Consider the following 17,198-nt stretch of genomic DNA (forward strand, 5'->3'; position numbering starts at 1 on the left):
GTAGGAATGCCTGGGCTGCTCCATCGCCACCCACTCAAGGCCCCATAGCTTTGGTCAGATGAAGCAGTTTAGCCTCAAGGCCCCTATCCTACCACAGAGATGCAGAGCCCAGAGTGTAAGCCTCGGGGGCAGCCCATCACCCAGAAAGGCGCCCAAAGGCTAAAATGCAACTACTTTCCTTCCTGAACTGCCAAAATCAACCAAACTGAAGATCAGATTAGCCGAATTAACAGTACAGCAGACCATCTGATACCTAGCACCCAGCTATTCAGTATGGAATAGGCAAAACAAAAACAAAACAAAACCCCACAAACAGGTGGATCAGCTATAAATTCACATGGAGAGACAGGAAGGGAGGGTGGTGGGTGCTGCTGCCAGGAAAAGAAGAGGGAGAGAGGTGGCAGTACAGCACTTAAATGACAGTCTGTTTCTACCCCACTCTCAAGCATGTGACTGACACAAGAGAGTCAGACAGGCTGTCTCCTTCAGCCTGAATAGGCCACAGATTTGCCCCGCTAGCTGGTACCAAGGCAGAATGGGCAGCGGAATACAACAGCTTCACTTGTTAGTTTTCTTCTAAGCACAAGAGCTGGTTTTATATGGCTTGGGATCTAGAGGCCTGAAGAACCCTTTCCCAAATGTACCTGTCCATGCACTGAGAATCAGTGCCCTACCCTCTTAAGTTACAGTAGGTCATTTGTGGTCACTGTTAAAATTTCATTAACTGTGGCATTTCTCCCCAGAAAGGCTCACCTGGTACCTATGCTGATATTACAGTGTCAGGTGAAGAAGGGTTTATTTTCCCAGCTTTACTTACTAAATCCAAAGGTCTGATTCCCACATTGTTCCATGCAGCAGCAAGGAGAACACAAGTAGATTACTCATGGGTGCAAAATACACAATATAGCTACAAGTATGCAGTCTGAACTTGGATGAAGTTCAGATACATCCGTCCTGGTGGATTACATGGCTGGAAGAGAGGAGTGAGGAAGAGGAAGGGAAGCAGCTTCATTTCCACATGGAAAAGAGGGAAAATACCTAGCTGAATCTAGCAATAGAGCTCTATGGTCGTAACCCCTTCATGCACTAACAAGCACTCATGCACAGTAACGTTTGACTGTAATTTCCCACAACAATTACTTGGAATGTGTTACGTTCACATCCCCCCTCTGTTTGTTTGTTTGTTTGTTTGTTTTGTTTATGGTCCTTACTAGCTCAATTGCAAATCTCAAAACTGCTAATGTGCAAAGCTTCATGTAGATGACAAAAACATGGGGGATATCTCTGTGGTAGTGTAAAGTAGCTACATTTGTGTAAAGTTAGAAACAAAACAAATAAGTTATCTGTTGAACATTCTAGTGAATATGCACACAAGGTGGACATATTGACAATATTTGACTTCTTTTGGTAACGGTGTGATCAGTGTTGATATGTTTGTGGTGTTGTTTAGTCGTTTAGTCGTGTCTGACTCTTCCTGACCCCATGGACCAGAGCACGCCAGGCCCTCCTGTCTTCCACTGCCTCCCACAGTTTGGTCAAATTCATGCTGGTAGCTTTGAGAACACTGTCCAACCATCTCGTCCTCTGTCATCCCCTTCTCCTTGTGCCCTCAATCTTTCCCAACATCAGGGTCTTTTCCAGGGAGTCTTCTCTTCTCATGAGGTGGCCAAAGTATTGGAGCCTCAGCTTCAGGATCTGTCCTTCCAGTGAGCACTCAGGGCTGATTTCCTTAAGAATGGGTAGGTTTGATCATCTTGCAGTCCACGGGACTCTCAAGAGTCTCCTCCAGCACCATAATTCAAAAGCACCAATTCTTCGGCGATCAGCCTTCTTTATGGTCCAGCTCTCACTTCCATACATCACTACTGGGAAAACCTTTCGCTTCCAGGCATATCCGCAACTGAGCGACCTTTCAGCTTTGGCCCAGCCGCTTCATCAGCTCTGAATCTACTTGTACTCGTCCTCCGCTCTTCCTCAGTAGCATGTTGGACACCTTCCAACCTGAGGGGCTTATCTTCCAGTGTCATAACTTTTATATGCCTGTTGTCTTTGTCCATGAAGTTTTCTTGGCAGGGATACTGGAGTGGCTTGCCGGTTCCTGCTCTAGGTGGATCACGTTTGGTCAAAACTCTCCACTATGACCTGTCCATCTTGGGTGGCCCTTCACGGCATAGCTCATAGCTTCTCTGAGTTATTCAAGCCCCTTCGCCATGGCAAGGCAGTGATCCATGAAGGGGGATATGTTTGTAGTAGCATGCAAATCTGGCAGCTTCTCCACAAGGCAAATTAGCCCGATGACTCCCCTCACCATGGGCTGCTGAGAAAACATGGGCTAAAGCAATAAGTGGGCACCATTCAGCATATTGGTTGTATGAATCTGCTGTAAGGAAAATGTTGTTAATAGGTGTAATTTAATAATATTTGCTGGCTACAGAAATAAGTAGCAGTGCTTCTCTCTCCTTCCTGTCTGTTGTGAGGAGAAACAACAATGCCTGCTTTTTAACTGTAGTTAAACCTTTTGTTTGAAAGGGTTTTCAAACAAAATGCAAAACTTTATGCACCTGGAGTGTTGTAAGAATTGACAGCTTCAAATATCACATTGAATATTTTGCAGAGCACTTTCAAGGACAAGTTCCTTACAAGTTCTCTTTCTCTTTATTCCCCAATACAGGTACTCTTGGAACCAGGTGTGATTCAAGATGTGCTTGCTGCAGGGAGCCATCTGCAGCTGCTGGAAATGCTTAGTTTATGTTCTCACTATCTTATCCAGGTAAGGCTAAGGGGCTTGATTCTCCCCTTTATTTGGTTGCACTTAGCTTAATTCTTAAGTCTGTGTTACATGTGTGAGGTCGGGATGAGCACCTTCAGCTGTATGACAGGAAGCGATAGCTACACAATACCTTGATTAAGACTTTGAACTGGACTTCTGTTTAGCCTTTGATCTGTACAGGACGGATTTCTTTTGGGAATGGGGAGGCAGAAATCAGGTATATGCCCCTGTGTTCTCCAGAGAAGACAACTGTAATGTGTGGCACATGTGGCTGCCTTTGAAGATTGTTCAAACACTTCCATTAGTGCAGGATATTGCTGTTTAGATTACTAACTGGAACTGGACATAATTATTATTATTTTGTCAGGTTACTCATATAAATTTCTCAAAGTGACTTACAAACACAATCAAAACACTCAAACAATTACAATAAACACAAGTACATCTATACACATTATGAGAATGATTCACCTGTGCTATGCCAAATGCTCTGGTTTCCAGTCTGTTTTGAGGTCCAATTCATAGTGCTATGTTTAGACCTTCATGGCTTAGGTGGTGCTTTAAGTACCCTGCTCCTATCTCCATCTGTGCACCTTCCTCTCCATTCTTTAGGCTAAAGAGGGTCAATATTGCCTATGTACTTTCTGTACAAGTAAACAGCTATATTGCAGGGTTCCTGCAGAGCATTGTTTCAGCAACAGGGATCTACCCAAACCTTTTCAGATAAAAGACATTTTGGTGCGTAGAATGCAAAGTCATTTTAAAACAGCATTTTTGGGACCTGGAAACTGTTCCTTTTCTGCAAAACATAAAATAAATAAAGAATCACTGAATTGTAATAGTTCTTTTCTCAGTGCTTTTGTCACAAAAGTGAATGCTTTGCGAAAGGTGGTTCACAGAGCATCTGGAGCACTCGCTGGTGGGTGTCTGCAACTTCACAAATGATTAGCTACCCCCTCTGCAATATAATGGTCCCCCCTCTTTCAACATAGAAGTTACTTACAGGGCTGCCAAAAAATGAGCAAATGGCTGTCTCAGCCCATCATTTCTATGGCTTTAGGGTGCTCTTTTCCCTCTATTTTTTTGCCTGCAGATTACTGGGTTGAAGGCAAGAGAAGTAGAACCAATGGCACTCATCTTGTCTGATCTATTGCTGCAGTTTGAAGTGGCGAGATAACTGTTTCCCCTTGTGGCGATTCCACTATATTTGCCATAGGGTTTGTATAGGGTACAGCGAATCTAGAATAACATTAACCAGCCCTAACGCTTTTTATTGTTGTTGTTGCATTACTCTTGTGAACATCTTGCCTGATGAAAACTATTGAAAAGCTTGGAAGCTTGCCACTATTTTGTGCTTGGTTTCAAGAAAAACATTGTCCATTTGGGATCTTTTAAACCTTCATCAAGTCACCCCAGTTTTCTCATTCTAAATGTTGATGCTTCTGTATTGCATTTTATGTATAGAGATAAGATTCAGATGCCTTTCCATTATGTGTCTGCTAGTTTTGATAGTGGATGAAGGAGCCAATCTGGCGTTTATCTCCAAGACCTGGGTGGGTGAGCTGGGGGGAGTGGATTTTGCCCAGCTTTGCTTGTCTGGTACTTTGTGCAGCATCAACATAGACTAGAGGATCTGGGATAGGAGCTGACTTCTCCTTCTGGGGACTGGCCTTGCTGGTTTACCACCTAGCCTACTGCCCAGCAGCTTTCCCAGCTGTGTTGGTTTACTGTAGTGTGGTGTTGGGAACTGTTGTCATGAGAGACTGCAGCATGCATACCATTGGTGGTATGGAAATCAGAGATAGTGTCCTCTCTGACACTGTGGGGTAAATCCTGTCCCCGGTATACTGCGGAGCTATGTGCTATTAAATAGGCTGCATGACTGCTAGAGCGGATGGTGAAAGTACCACTGCAAAGTTGACCAAGCATGAGTTAGAGCACATAATGGTGCCTACTTAGTGGTGATGAAAACAATGAAGCAGGCCTACTCCATTGGATCATTGAGTAATTGCCCAGTGGAGCTCTTGAGACTTATATTGGTAGATGGAACCCACCCAGGACACCTCAGAGACCCTTTGTGATTTCCTTGCTGCGTGTTTTGAGGGCAGTCACCTGCCTTGGTAGTGAGCTTGATGCCATGGTTGACACAACTTCTAGTAAGGTTTCCAATGCTCCATCAAACCTTTCAATGTGAGATCAGTTTCAGTTCTTGCAGCCCAACAACATGTGCCAAGTGCTTGCAAGTATGCACCCAACCACATATCCTCTTGATCCTTGTCTTTCATGGCTGATTGAAGCTAGATTGGAGGTGGGGAGCTAGGTGTTTTTAAGTGGGGGTGGGGTGGTGCCTTCCACCTTGAAGGAGACACTAGTGTGGCCAATCCTGAAGATAACGTTGTACAAGTGTTTCTCATCCCCCCTGGCTCTGGAGCTACAGGTGCTGAAGGACACCATATTATCTCCAGTGCTGTTTAACATCAAATCGTATTTGGAATTAGTCATTAGGAGATTTGGAGTGAGGTATGATCAATATAGGGATGCGGGTGGTGCTGTGGGTTAAACCACAGAGCCTAGGAATGCCGATCAGAAGGTTGGTGGTTCGAATCCCCGCGACGGGGTGAGCTCCCGTTGCTCAGTCCCAGCTCCTGCCAACCTAGCAGTTTGAAAGCACGTCAAAGTGCAAGTAGATAAATAGGTACCGCTCCGGCGGGAAGGTAAACAGTGTTTCCGTGCGCTGCTCTGGTTTCGCCAGAAGCGGGTTAGTCATGCTGGCCACATGACCCAGAAGCTGTACGCCGGCTCCCTTGGCTAGTAAAGCGAGAAGAGCGCCGCAACCCCAGAGTCGGTCACGACTGGACCTAATGGTCAGGGGTCCCTTTACCTTTACCTTTATGATCAATATGCTTATGATGCCCAACTCTATTTCTCTATGACATCTGAACTGGGTGAACTATTCACAGGTCCAGGGAACGGGCCTGGATGGGGCTGCACTCTTTCTAAAGGAGCAGGTTGTTGTAGACCCAGTTATTGGAACCCCAGGTGTTCCTTGGTGCCTTTAACCAGCTGCAGCTAATAAGGCAGCTACCACCATTCTTGGATTGGTATAATTTAACCATAGGTGTTCATGTATTAGATTACTGCATTGTCTTCTATGTGGTATGAAGGTTGGTCTCAAGGATACAGCTAATGTAGACAACTAGCTGGCCAGAGAATTAGGAACTGGAAGGTATATAATGTCATGAATTCCTTAGAACTTTTGCCGACTCATTAGTTGCTCAGTGTTTTAATTAAGCAACACTGAACTGTGTTGAAGTTTGCTGGATTCCCGAGGGTTTGGTTTTAATCTTGAATTTCTGAATTGAAGGACTAGAAAGATTTGCAGGATTTCTTTTCGCCCCATGCCCCTCTTAGAATGTGGACAGGAATTTATGGTGGCAACAGCTGTAGAGAAGTCCAGTAGAGTGACTCTTCGATACAGTGCTGTTGTCTTTATTAAGAAGCAGTAACAATCACAGCAATATGTTCTATTTTTACATTCTGTTATCTGAATTACTACTGGCAGGCAAGGAGAAGTGCTGGAAAGTGTTGCGGTTTTTCTTCTCGGGAGCTTTTATTACCTTGATAGAAAGACTTGATTAGACACTGGGGCTTAGTTTATGATACAACTGAAGTCTATATAGTTAGGCTAATTCATAGTTTAACATGTGCAGGGAACTAATCTTTCAAAAGGTGCTGTGCTACAATCCACATGGGCTGGCGGGAGCTTTTGTTAAGCGTCTGCATTCATGCAGTCCTTACAAGACGGCAAATAATGTTTTAAAGGCAGGTTGTTTCCCCCCATAACTTGGTTTTTGAACCTGTGAACATCTGCTGACTGAAAGGTGCTAGGTTCAGGGGTAGCAACTGTGATGTAGGTCTTGCCCTGTGGCAGTTGCTTAAAGTGGCAGATTTCATGGAGCACACAATTTTCCTGCTTGTCTGTCATTTTGAAAAGGCAGGGGAGAAGGGAATCACAAGACACACTGCCTGTGATGTTTGATCTGTGATGGTGGTGTGACTCATGAAGCAATAAGCATGCGTTTGGACATCCATCTAGGAACTGCATGTTGATTTCATTCATTCAGATATTTGCCGAATGATAATGACGTGTACTATATATACATATATTCATCCATTTTATCACAATTTGTGTTTCATTTGTCAAGTGGAACTGGTTGGTACGTGCAAATATTACATGTCCTGTAATTTTCCAGCCAGCATTTGAGCAGAGGGGAGTCTCACTTGACTTGGGATGGGTGGGAAGGTTTCAGATTTTAAAACAACAAAACCGGTATTATAGATGATTGGGGTGTATTTTGTTTTGTCTTGAAAGACTCTGGAATCCCCACAATACTCACTACTATGCAGTAGGTGGCAGTGTAAGCCCACTTGTTTGAATAAATTAAAGCGTCAGAAAGAACAAAAATGAAAAGAAATTATTTATTTTGCTCCATATTAGTCTTGTGACCTAATCAGTAAAAAAGTCATTATTCACACAACACTGGGCAATATGCATTGTAATTTTTAACAAATAATGGGGAACTGTTAACGGTTTCACAGGAAATACAGCCCTGTCTTGTGCAGCAGTGGTCATTTATCATTGCACTTTGTGAAATCACTCATTTGTTCTAATTTGAATGTAAATGACTCTAAGGTTTTACAAATAAGGTGACAGACTCACATAAATGTAATTGCAGGGTTCATCTCTCTCTTTTTATATATCACTCATTAAGTTATGAATTAAATACATCGTATTAAACCAGGGGCATGTCCAATGATGATATTGTAATGGCAAATTACTCTATGCTATTAGAGGTGTATTTTTTATTCATGGACATTAATTTGTCATTAAACGGCATTAGTTTAGCACTTTTATGTGGGATACGTGACCTGAAAGAGGAGACTTGCTTCTCTAATGTGAGAGAATAGGAAATATGAGTACCAGATGCATGTAGCCCTTTTAGCTCTTGGAAAGAAATGGAGGAATATTTTATTTCAGCTTCCCCAGTCCTATCCACCCACATGCACAAAATTTTTAAATTGGTTTTTATCCATGTTAATAGACATCTCTGAAGAATGAGTAGCCTTCATATTTTAAATCTTGTTTCTCATCCAAAAGCTACTGAGAAAGGTTAAGATGGGAAAAGAATAAGTTCATCTTCAGATGTCTGTCAGATGCTTGCTGGGTTTTGAGTGATTATTCTTTTTGGCAGCCTAAAATAGAAGTGATAATCTGCTTTGCTTTTAGCAAAGTGGGAAACTTATTAGGTGGGCCTTAGGACTTCTGTTCTCTCTCTCTATATATATATATATATTCATGCTTACATAAAGTAAAGCCCCAATCAAATATGAAACCTGCACCACAAAAATAAGAACACATGTTCAGTACTTGGAATGAATTAATGAAAAGTACATATGAAATTCGAATAATCTGCTCTTGTTGGCAAGGTCTGGGTTGATAGAATCATATAGTTGGAAGGGACCCAAGGGCCATCTAGTCCAACCCCCTGCAATGCAGGAATCTCGGTAGGGAGCAGAGAAAGTGTATCTTAAAGTTGGGTAATCAGGCTGAAGAAGTAGGTTCTAAAATGTATCTGCAGGCCATCAAAGCTCTATTGTGCCATTGCAGTCAAGAAGGTTTTGAAATATCCTGAAGACCCCTGCCTCAAAGAAAAAAGCAGGATCTGTGGGTGGAAACAGATTGCCACATGAGAAGAGCCCTTGCTGGTTGCAGCCCTGAGCATACAAAGAGTGCCAAATCTGGAAAGGAAACTTAGCAGGGAAGATATGGCGCAGGGTGTGAAATATTGGGAACAGTAATGGTTTTCACAGGACTGGTTCTCTCAATCTCTGAACCACAGCTAAGAGAGCAAAAGTCTCCTGTGGAAATGCAGACTTCCTCTTTTCTATCTCCTGTACCCCACCTTCCTCATCTCTTTTTCAGTTAACTGTGATTAGCATAACATCTGAAACAATGTTAATGATAATGATGGGATTGTGCAAAGCCAAGTTAAAGATAACCATGGGTTAGTATTAAAGCACATGACTTGACTAGGATTAGAAGGGAGGGGGGCATTTTTAGCAGGAAAGATATAGGGAAAGGCAGTTTGGGAACCCAAATGGTGCTTCTAATCTGGGGTGGGGAGGGTTGCCCTATTTAAAACAGTGAAAATCTGGACAGAAAAGTTGTTTGCTTAGCTTTTTGGGCAAAATTGCAAACAACAACAACAACACAACCCTGTATCTGAACTATTTTTTTTGTGGGGGGTGGCAAAAACAGCACTGCAACACGGGCAGATTTCCCCGGAATTTTTTCTCCATTTTTGCCCGGACACTGCTGCCGACTGCAGTATTTTGGATATGTCTGGACCTATGGCAACCCTAGGGGTGGGCAGCTTTTCAGTGGTGCCCCCCTTTCCCTAGAGTGGCCCACTCGATGTCTATAATGACATCTTGTCAGCATTGGGCCATGGTCTTTCTGTCTACCCAGGCCTTTTAACGTATTTTAATATTTTTAATCCTACGTTGAATTGGGCTAATGTTCCTTTATCTCATTGGATGTTTCGTTTTATAATTTGATCCAAGCTGTGTGCTTCCTAGAAGATTTGGTTAATAGGTGATGGATACATTATTGTTGTATTATTTATCAATGACATGATAGATCTCCTAGGAATTTATCTGCCTAAATATCAGTTGAAATGAATGGAAGATACCCAAGAACACTTGAGATATTTGCATAAATCCTAATTATGTCAATGAGGTTTGTAGAGGAGCTTCATGGTCGCTTTTTGCCGCAGAAAGTATGCCTACCTGTGTGGATATTATGCTGCAATAGATGCGAGTTTGCAATTAAGCCTCTGCAGGGTTAATACAGCTATGGTGTGGCAAATGATATAAAATGCTGGAAATTGTAGTGATTTTGAAAGGGACTGGTTTTCTTATATATATGTTGATTTGCCAAATCTAAGGTGTAGATAGTGTTTGATTATATAGTCAAATAAAAAGCTGGCATTTAATATAGGATGGACGTTGGTTTGCCAAGTGCGCTCGGTCTTTCTCTCTGCGTGTGTTTGTGTATATTTGGGGGAGGAGGTTAATCTCTGTAGATAGGATTTTATATATGGTTTCCACATAATTTTAGTATATTACCTATTTCTTATTAGTCAGTATCTATTGTCATAAAATGCAACCAGTTAAAGATAAAACTATCTCTTTATTGCTGTTCAGATATGTATACAAACTCTGTACCTCTAGCTGGTAGTTTGCAGTATATACACTTTTTGATATTTTAAATTGAATTATCGTTTCATCTTGGAACTGATGAAAGGAGGGGCAAAATCACCTTCAGTGCATCATGTTTGCGTATAGGAAGGGCTGCTGGTATATGGATGGAAAATCACGTAATACCTTGATTTATAATTATTCTGTAATCCAAAAACAAAGCAGGTGGAGTAACAACTGGGTATGATGCCTTGGATATTAATGGCTTGGCTGAGCGATGGAATTTCTAAAGCTGTATACACTTTTTCCTGTCTTAATTATGCATTCATTAGAAGCTTTTATACCCAACAGAATAAAGTAAATATTTTTTGATCTCTGTAGTGTGCTCCCAGATTGTAGATTTGCACAGCAGGGTCTTGATAATCTGAATAAATTGTATTTCCCTAAGGAGTTTATCTTTCAAATAAGGTCATAAAGAAATGCAGTCTCTCCCCTTAGTTCTCCTTGTGTTTTTCTTTTCTTTTTATAGCACAGCACACAGGAACAGAGGTATATTGTACTCTGCTGTGTACTTGGTTGTGATTAACTCTCATTTATCAGCCTCTTACTTACATACATCCTTTCGGTGGCACATGCAGTGCTTTTCTTAAACATATAAAGGAAAACAAGTGATATGAAATAATACTAAAATAGAATGTTGACGAGTATTTTCCTATACACTGTAGTTGGTGTCTCTTTTGGCATATGTAATGTGTATATGTTGAGAGCCATAGGTACAGTATAATTTGCAGTGCTGTGAGCCATACAAATTCACTGGACTCATATATATCATTTATTAGGGGTGTGGGCACTTTGAAAAATATCCTTCAAGCTCTCTTGTAGAAGTTCTGCTAATCTGATGCAATAAGATTTTTTAAGTGCACGCTCACGGTTTAAACCTTTCTGCAACCCAATCCTGTTCACATTTACTTTTTAAAGTAAACCCCCCTGAATTTAGTTGCATTTTTTTTATTGGCTTGTGGGTTGGACTAGATGAAGTACCTTCCAACTTTAAGATATGTTCCCAATGTAAGTGTTCAGAGGGTTGCAGCCGTGTGTAAAAGTTCCTATGATATTTTCAGTAAGGCTTCTAGAATACAGATGATTGAATTAATTTTAAAACAGAGTTTGAAAAGAATTGACACGCATTCACAAGCTATGAGAGCATTTTCATGAAGCAAAACACTAGAGTATTTTGCTTCGCTTCTTTACATTTATACTCCACCTTTCCATTAAAAAAAATGCCTAAGGCAATTAACAGTAAAATTCAGAACAACTCCTCTCCGAACTAATTCATAAACAAGCAACCAATATCACAATAAAATAAAGAGGAGTTAAAAATGGCAGCCAGTTTAAAGTGTTATTAAATTATGTACGCTCGATCACATTTTAACCAACCAGGCTAATCACTGCATGAATAAATAGTAATAAAAAGCATGTGTTAGATGGGAAAAGCTCCTTCTGATCATGTAAGTATTTTGAACCAGTGCTTGCAGTGGGGAACTTTGATTTCCTCCCTTCCCCTGCAACCTCAAGTATCACCTTCCATATTACTCTATACTCTGAGCAGAATTGCACTCAGAGAATGCTCTTCCTGGCAGGACCAAAGTCTGGATCCAGTCACTGAATTAAGAAACGGCATAATCCAGTCAATGATAAATATTGTAAACCTCACTTATTTTTATAAGTTTGACATGAGTAGGGTTAAGCATGCTTTGGCTGGGTTGTGCCATTTGAACATGCATCAGTAGAGCAACATTTAGTATTGGCATTCTCCTCCTTAGTTTAATGTGCCCCATTTTCTTACAAAGGTACCCAATAGCTAATAGTGATATAATTTATTGCAGCCTGCAGGAAACCTGGCTATCATTGGTGACTGAGAATTGATGATTGGCAGTGGACCTATAAATTATCCGCCTGACCCACGAGAGAGATCTGGGTGTCTGGTAGGCTAGTGCAACACCTGAGGACAAGTTGAAGGAAACTGCTCCCACCTGAGTTCTCTGTAGTATCACAAACCTATATGAGATTATGGGAGTAACAAAACAGGAAACAGGGATGGGGAAGCCAACCAGTGATTGTCAACATTATTCATTAGTGTGTACCTCTGAATTTGCAGGCAAGCACAAAAGTTGAATAGAGCTATGTTGATGGTATACATTATATAGAACAATCAATAAATAGTTTGATGGTCCAGACTTTCACATGTGTATGTCATTGGACTTCAATGTAACATATATAATAATAAAATGGTAAAGCATTTGAAAGTGAAATTGCTATCACAAGCTATGGTCAGTTCTGGATTGCTCCTAACAACTATAACTGCATTTTTGAACCGAATTACTTTTTAGTAGATGTCTTAAAAAATACTACTGTTCCTATAACATTTTTGTTTTGAAATGCATTCCAAGGAGGCAGTTTAGATTGCTATGTTTCAGATAACTGCCTTAATATATTTTTAGGGGGGTCGGTACCAAAAGAAGATAAAAAGTTCAACTCCTGCAGACAATTCCTGTACTTTTGTCATGTCATTATGCTTCCAAAGCCCTATTGCTGATTGGAAGGTGGGTTATCTGATCAGTAATATACATCTCACAATCTCAGCATGACATTTTTTGGCATGCAGCTTCATCAGCTGGGTAGCAGTGTATCGCAGTGTATAATTTTAAGCTGAAGAAGTGATTGGTATTACAATGGAGTGAATTTTGTTGGAGGAGGCTGATATACTTAGCTTCCTTGGCTGTGGAATTCAGAACTAAAGTTCTTGTATCCTGAGTGGGCAAGGACTCGGTGCTGTTTAAAATAATAATGTGGGACAAAGTTTGAGATCCTTAAAAGCTCCACATTCAAGTTGTTTATCAGACTGACCATATGTAGAAGAGAGGTAGCTGATAGCTGCAGCCCAGTGGTTAAAACAGTGGTTAAAAAGCAGGACTACAACTCCCATCATCCCTTGCTAGCTAGGGATGGTGGGAGTTGTAATCCAACAACACCCGGGGGCCTAAGTTTGAGAAACACTGAGTGAAAGCATAGTTTATAGAGAAGTGAGTGTGGAACAGTGAACTTGGGAGGCATGGGTTCAAATGTCTACACAGCCTGTCACTGTACTGTGGCCTGATTTTCCTACAGGGTTACTGCAAGAATAAAATGTGATAACAGTATATCATGCCAGTATAGAAAATATGGGGAGTGCTTGTGATAGCTAATATCAATAATTTTTTCTTTTCACACTGGCCAGGATTTGAAGAGCTGCATTAGATGAGCCCAAGGACTGGGCTCTCCCCATTTGATCTTTTTAAAACTTGGAATGGTAGATTCCAACCTGCTTTTGAAACTCTCCTGAATTTCCAGAAGCCTTGTATGGGGTGCACTGTTAAAGAAACACAAATTTATTTTGAAATAAGAGAAGGGCTTCTTCATCTGAAGTCATCTCCCACACTTAAAAATAATAACATTGAGAACCACAATTATTTACTTGAATCAAATAGAAACATCAGCAAACAAATAACTCCAGCCAAAAGAAAAGACTCAGCAACTGCAATGGCATGATGGCAGAATATTTTTTCTCATTATGGGTCTCATCACCATTATCTTAGTTATTCAAAGGACCTGACATCTTAAACAACATCAACCGATAATTGTCTGAACACTTGAATCCATTATTTTTTCATCACATTTCAGCCTTGTACTTTTTCAAGTTATGACATTGGGATATTGTATCCCAAAATCTCAAAAACTGTGGGCACTCCACCAGAGATGAATATATGTGCCCTGCTGGCTATAACTTCTTCAGACCCTAGCACTAGGCCTCTCCCAAAACTGGGGACATGGTAGCAGATACATTAAATCTCATCAGGGCATGATACCATATGTGGATTGTTTTTAATATATTTTCTCTGAAACAGAGCCATTTCATCTTCTGGATGCTCTTTCAGGGACTAGGTGGAATTTCTTCCCCTATAACTCTGTTCTAAACCACCCTAAGAAAGACCAGGCTTCCTGAGGGATCTTCTGCTAATGTAAACCCCCTCAAATCATCATCTTCACCCAAAGCCAAGGAAGGTGTGACAGCTGTTGTAGATTGTTCTCAAATTTCCCTGTTACAAAAGAAATTTGATTGATTTACACACTAGCTAATCTGTCTCTCATTTCTTCTTTTGTGAATCAGCAGGTGTTGGTCCCTAAGTTGGTACTGTACCTTCCCATTCTGGCCCCTAAAATGTCTCTTTGTCTGTAGATAAATGAATTATTTCATATGGGAACAAGGTAGGGTTTATTTGGGATTAATTTGGATTACCATGTTTTCTTCTTTACCATAAATATGCAGTGTTTGAACACATTGCAGAGTTTTTCAGTTCTGCTTGAACTTTGTACTCCTAATTTTTCTTCTTCTTTTATTTGACCAGGAGTTAAATAGCTTTAATTACTTGGACCTATATAAACTTGCTGACCTATTTAACCTCACTTTACTGGAAAAAGCAGTGGTTGACTTCTTGGTAAAACACCTATCTGAGCTACAGAAGAACCACCCAGAAGAAGTCCTGACGCTACCATACTGCCTCATCCGAGAGGTCTTGAAGAGTGACCGACTCACATCACTGAGCGAAGAACAAATTTGGCAGGTAAAGTGCAAAGATAAGTGTAAGTGTATGTTAAACTGTAGGAGGACTAGTACTGTGGACCCTTGAGCATTACAGAAAAGAAAATGATTAAGAACAAATCACGTTTTTTTGTGGAAGCAACAGATGAAAATTATTGACACACAATCTGACTGTGGCTGTGTACTGAGGAATTGTGACCGTGTGCAATGGAGTGCTGTTCCAGCAGAACTCATGCTTCATGACCAAACCCTGGGGTGGGGGAGAGCTGGGCAAGGATAAAGGTAAAGGTTCCCCTGACCGTAAGTAGCAGATGACTCTGGGGTTGCGTGCACATCTCACTCTACAGGCCGAGGGCGCCGGTGTTTGTCTGCAGACAACTTCCGGGTCATGTAGCCAGCATGACTAAGCTGCTTCTGGTGAACCAGAGCAGCACACGGAAACGCCATTTACCTTCCCACCGGAGCGGTATCTATTTATCTACTTGCACTTTGATGTGCTTTCGAACTGCTAGGTGGCCTATTTTGTGTAATGTCCTAATGCACTGAGTGTCCATCCATGTGTTCTGAAGGTGACCTCTGTTACATCCTTTAGATACCTCTTAATACATTGGGAAGGGTTGCATGCTTGGTTTTTATATCTGCAAAATATGTTAGTTTGATCTAAAAAAAAATCATTTGGGAGATCACATTCTCTGCTTTGTTGCATAATTGTGTGGTCTAAATTATTAAGATGAGAGACTGTTGTGCTGCCCCTTGGTGTTCAGTGTAATCTGGTTTGCAATGAGACAAAAATGCAGTGCCATCCCTGAAATGTGTTTTGCTAAGGAAGAGATGCAATATAGATATAGATATAATGGAAGCCAGAAAATCTAGTGTAAGCATCTTAAACTACAGTAGCACATAGTATAGCTTACACCTCTTGCATTAGTGTATTATTTTCCCAATACGAGCTTATGCTTATTGGAAATTTGTTGAAGGGCAGGGTTTAAAGCAACAACCTCAGTGATGATGATAAAGGGACTGGTTCATGAAATGTGTATGTCCACATGAACTCCAATAGTTCACAGATCCTTGGACACCCCCGCATCCTATTCCTGAGAATTGTGTGGCGTCACCAAGTTTCTGAACTGGGCTACAATGCTAATAGGCTCTTCTTGCAAGTGGGCACTTCTTACTAGGACATTCCATAGTGCCTATGCATGAGGAGCGTTTAACAGAGTGACTTGGCAGCACCTTAGTATAACCACCTTTGCCCTTCTCGAAGGGGTGAATATTCAATCTCAAACCTTTATTGGCATATAGACAAAATTCTGAAAGGTTCAGTACAATAAAATCACTCGGCAAAATCTGAGTCTAACAATTAAAATTGCAAAGAGAGGATCTTTCCTCACACTCAATGGACACTGGGACACATTCTTGTTTAGCAGGACATAATAATAATAATAATAATAATAATAATAATAATAATAATAATAATAATAATAATTTATTTATACCCCGCCCATCTGGCTGGGTTTCCCCAGCCACTCTGGGCGGCTTCCAACTGAATATTAAGAACAGTACAGCATCAAACATTAAAAACTTCCCTAAAGAGGGCTGCCTTCAGTTGTCTTTTAAAAGTAAAATAGTTGTTTATTGCTTTTACATCTGCTGGGAGGGCGTTCCACAGGGCAGGCGCCACTACCGAGAAGGCCCTCTGCCTGGTTCCCTGTAACCTTACTTCTCGCAATGAGGGAACTGCCAGAAGGCCCTCGGCGCTGGATCTCAGTGTCCGGGCTAAACGATGGGGGTGGAGACGCTCCTTCAGGTATACAGGACCGAGGCCGTTTAGGGCTTTAAAGGTCAGCACCAACACTTTGAATTGTGCTCGGAAACGTACTGGGAGCCAATGCAGATCTCTCAGAACCGGTGTTATGTGGTCCCGGCGGCCACTCCCAGTCACCAGTCTAGCTGCCGCATTCTGGATTAATTGCAGTTAATTCCATCAGAACTGGGCCAGATGGAAGGGCTACTTGTGCAAGTGTTTAGAGCAGTGGATGGGTGGTAGCCAGTCTTGGTGTTTTACTGTTGTTTTAGAAGGATGGAATAGTGGGTACAGGTGGCGACTATTTTGGGGAGAGGCTCCATTCCTGCCCCCCGTGTTCATTGGTGGAACATGCATAAACCTGCCTTGCCCCTGTTTCCCCCCCTCATCCAAAAGGACTGTCACATAGGCAGTTGCACGTCAGTTGAATGTGCGCAAAATGGTTGCCACTTGTATACCTTTTTTGAGCAGTGAGCATAAAATTTGTGCCTTCAGGAGAACCATTTAACCATGTTCCAGGGTGTCTAAGGCAGCCCTGTATTTTCATAAAATGTGTCTCTCTTCCTGTACTGAAGGACGACAATAGGTGTTTTCTTTGGTGTATTTTAGGTTTCCAGAAAGGAAACCCTCATGAAAAAAAAAGGGTGTGTATTCTGCAGCTAGCACTGTGTTCTTCAGTGGTTAATGTGCTGTTTTCTGAGTGGCAGCAAACTGTACACTGACCA

The 17,198-nt window shown here is 41.4% G+C and overlaps 1 protein-coding gene across 2 annotated transcripts in view; it reads left to right on the plus strand.

The window, feature by feature from the left end:
- KLHL32 (kelch like family member 32) overlaps window positions 1-17,198 on the plus strand; it is a 66,754-nt gene that overhangs the window by 24,013 nt on the left and 25,543 nt on the right. Inside the window, exons 5-6 of one of the 2 annotated variants that reach the window (XM_083608366.1) lie at window positions 2,672-2,770; window positions 14,476-14,691. In XM_083608366.1, coding sequence (XP_083464492.1) covers window positions 2,672-2,770; window positions 14,476-14,691 — 315 coding nt within the window. The remainder of the gene's footprint in view (window positions 1-2,671; window positions 2,771-14,475; window positions 14,692-17,198) is intronic. The other variant, XM_083608367.1, reaches the window with a different exon arrangement.

This window comes from Podarcis filfolensis (assembly GCF_964270895.1).
Source record: "Podarcis filfolensis genome assembly, chromosome: 3".
Classification (NCBI taxonomy): domain Eukaryota; kingdom Metazoa; phylum Chordata; class Lepidosauria; order Squamata; family Lacertidae; genus Podarcis; species Podarcis filfolensis.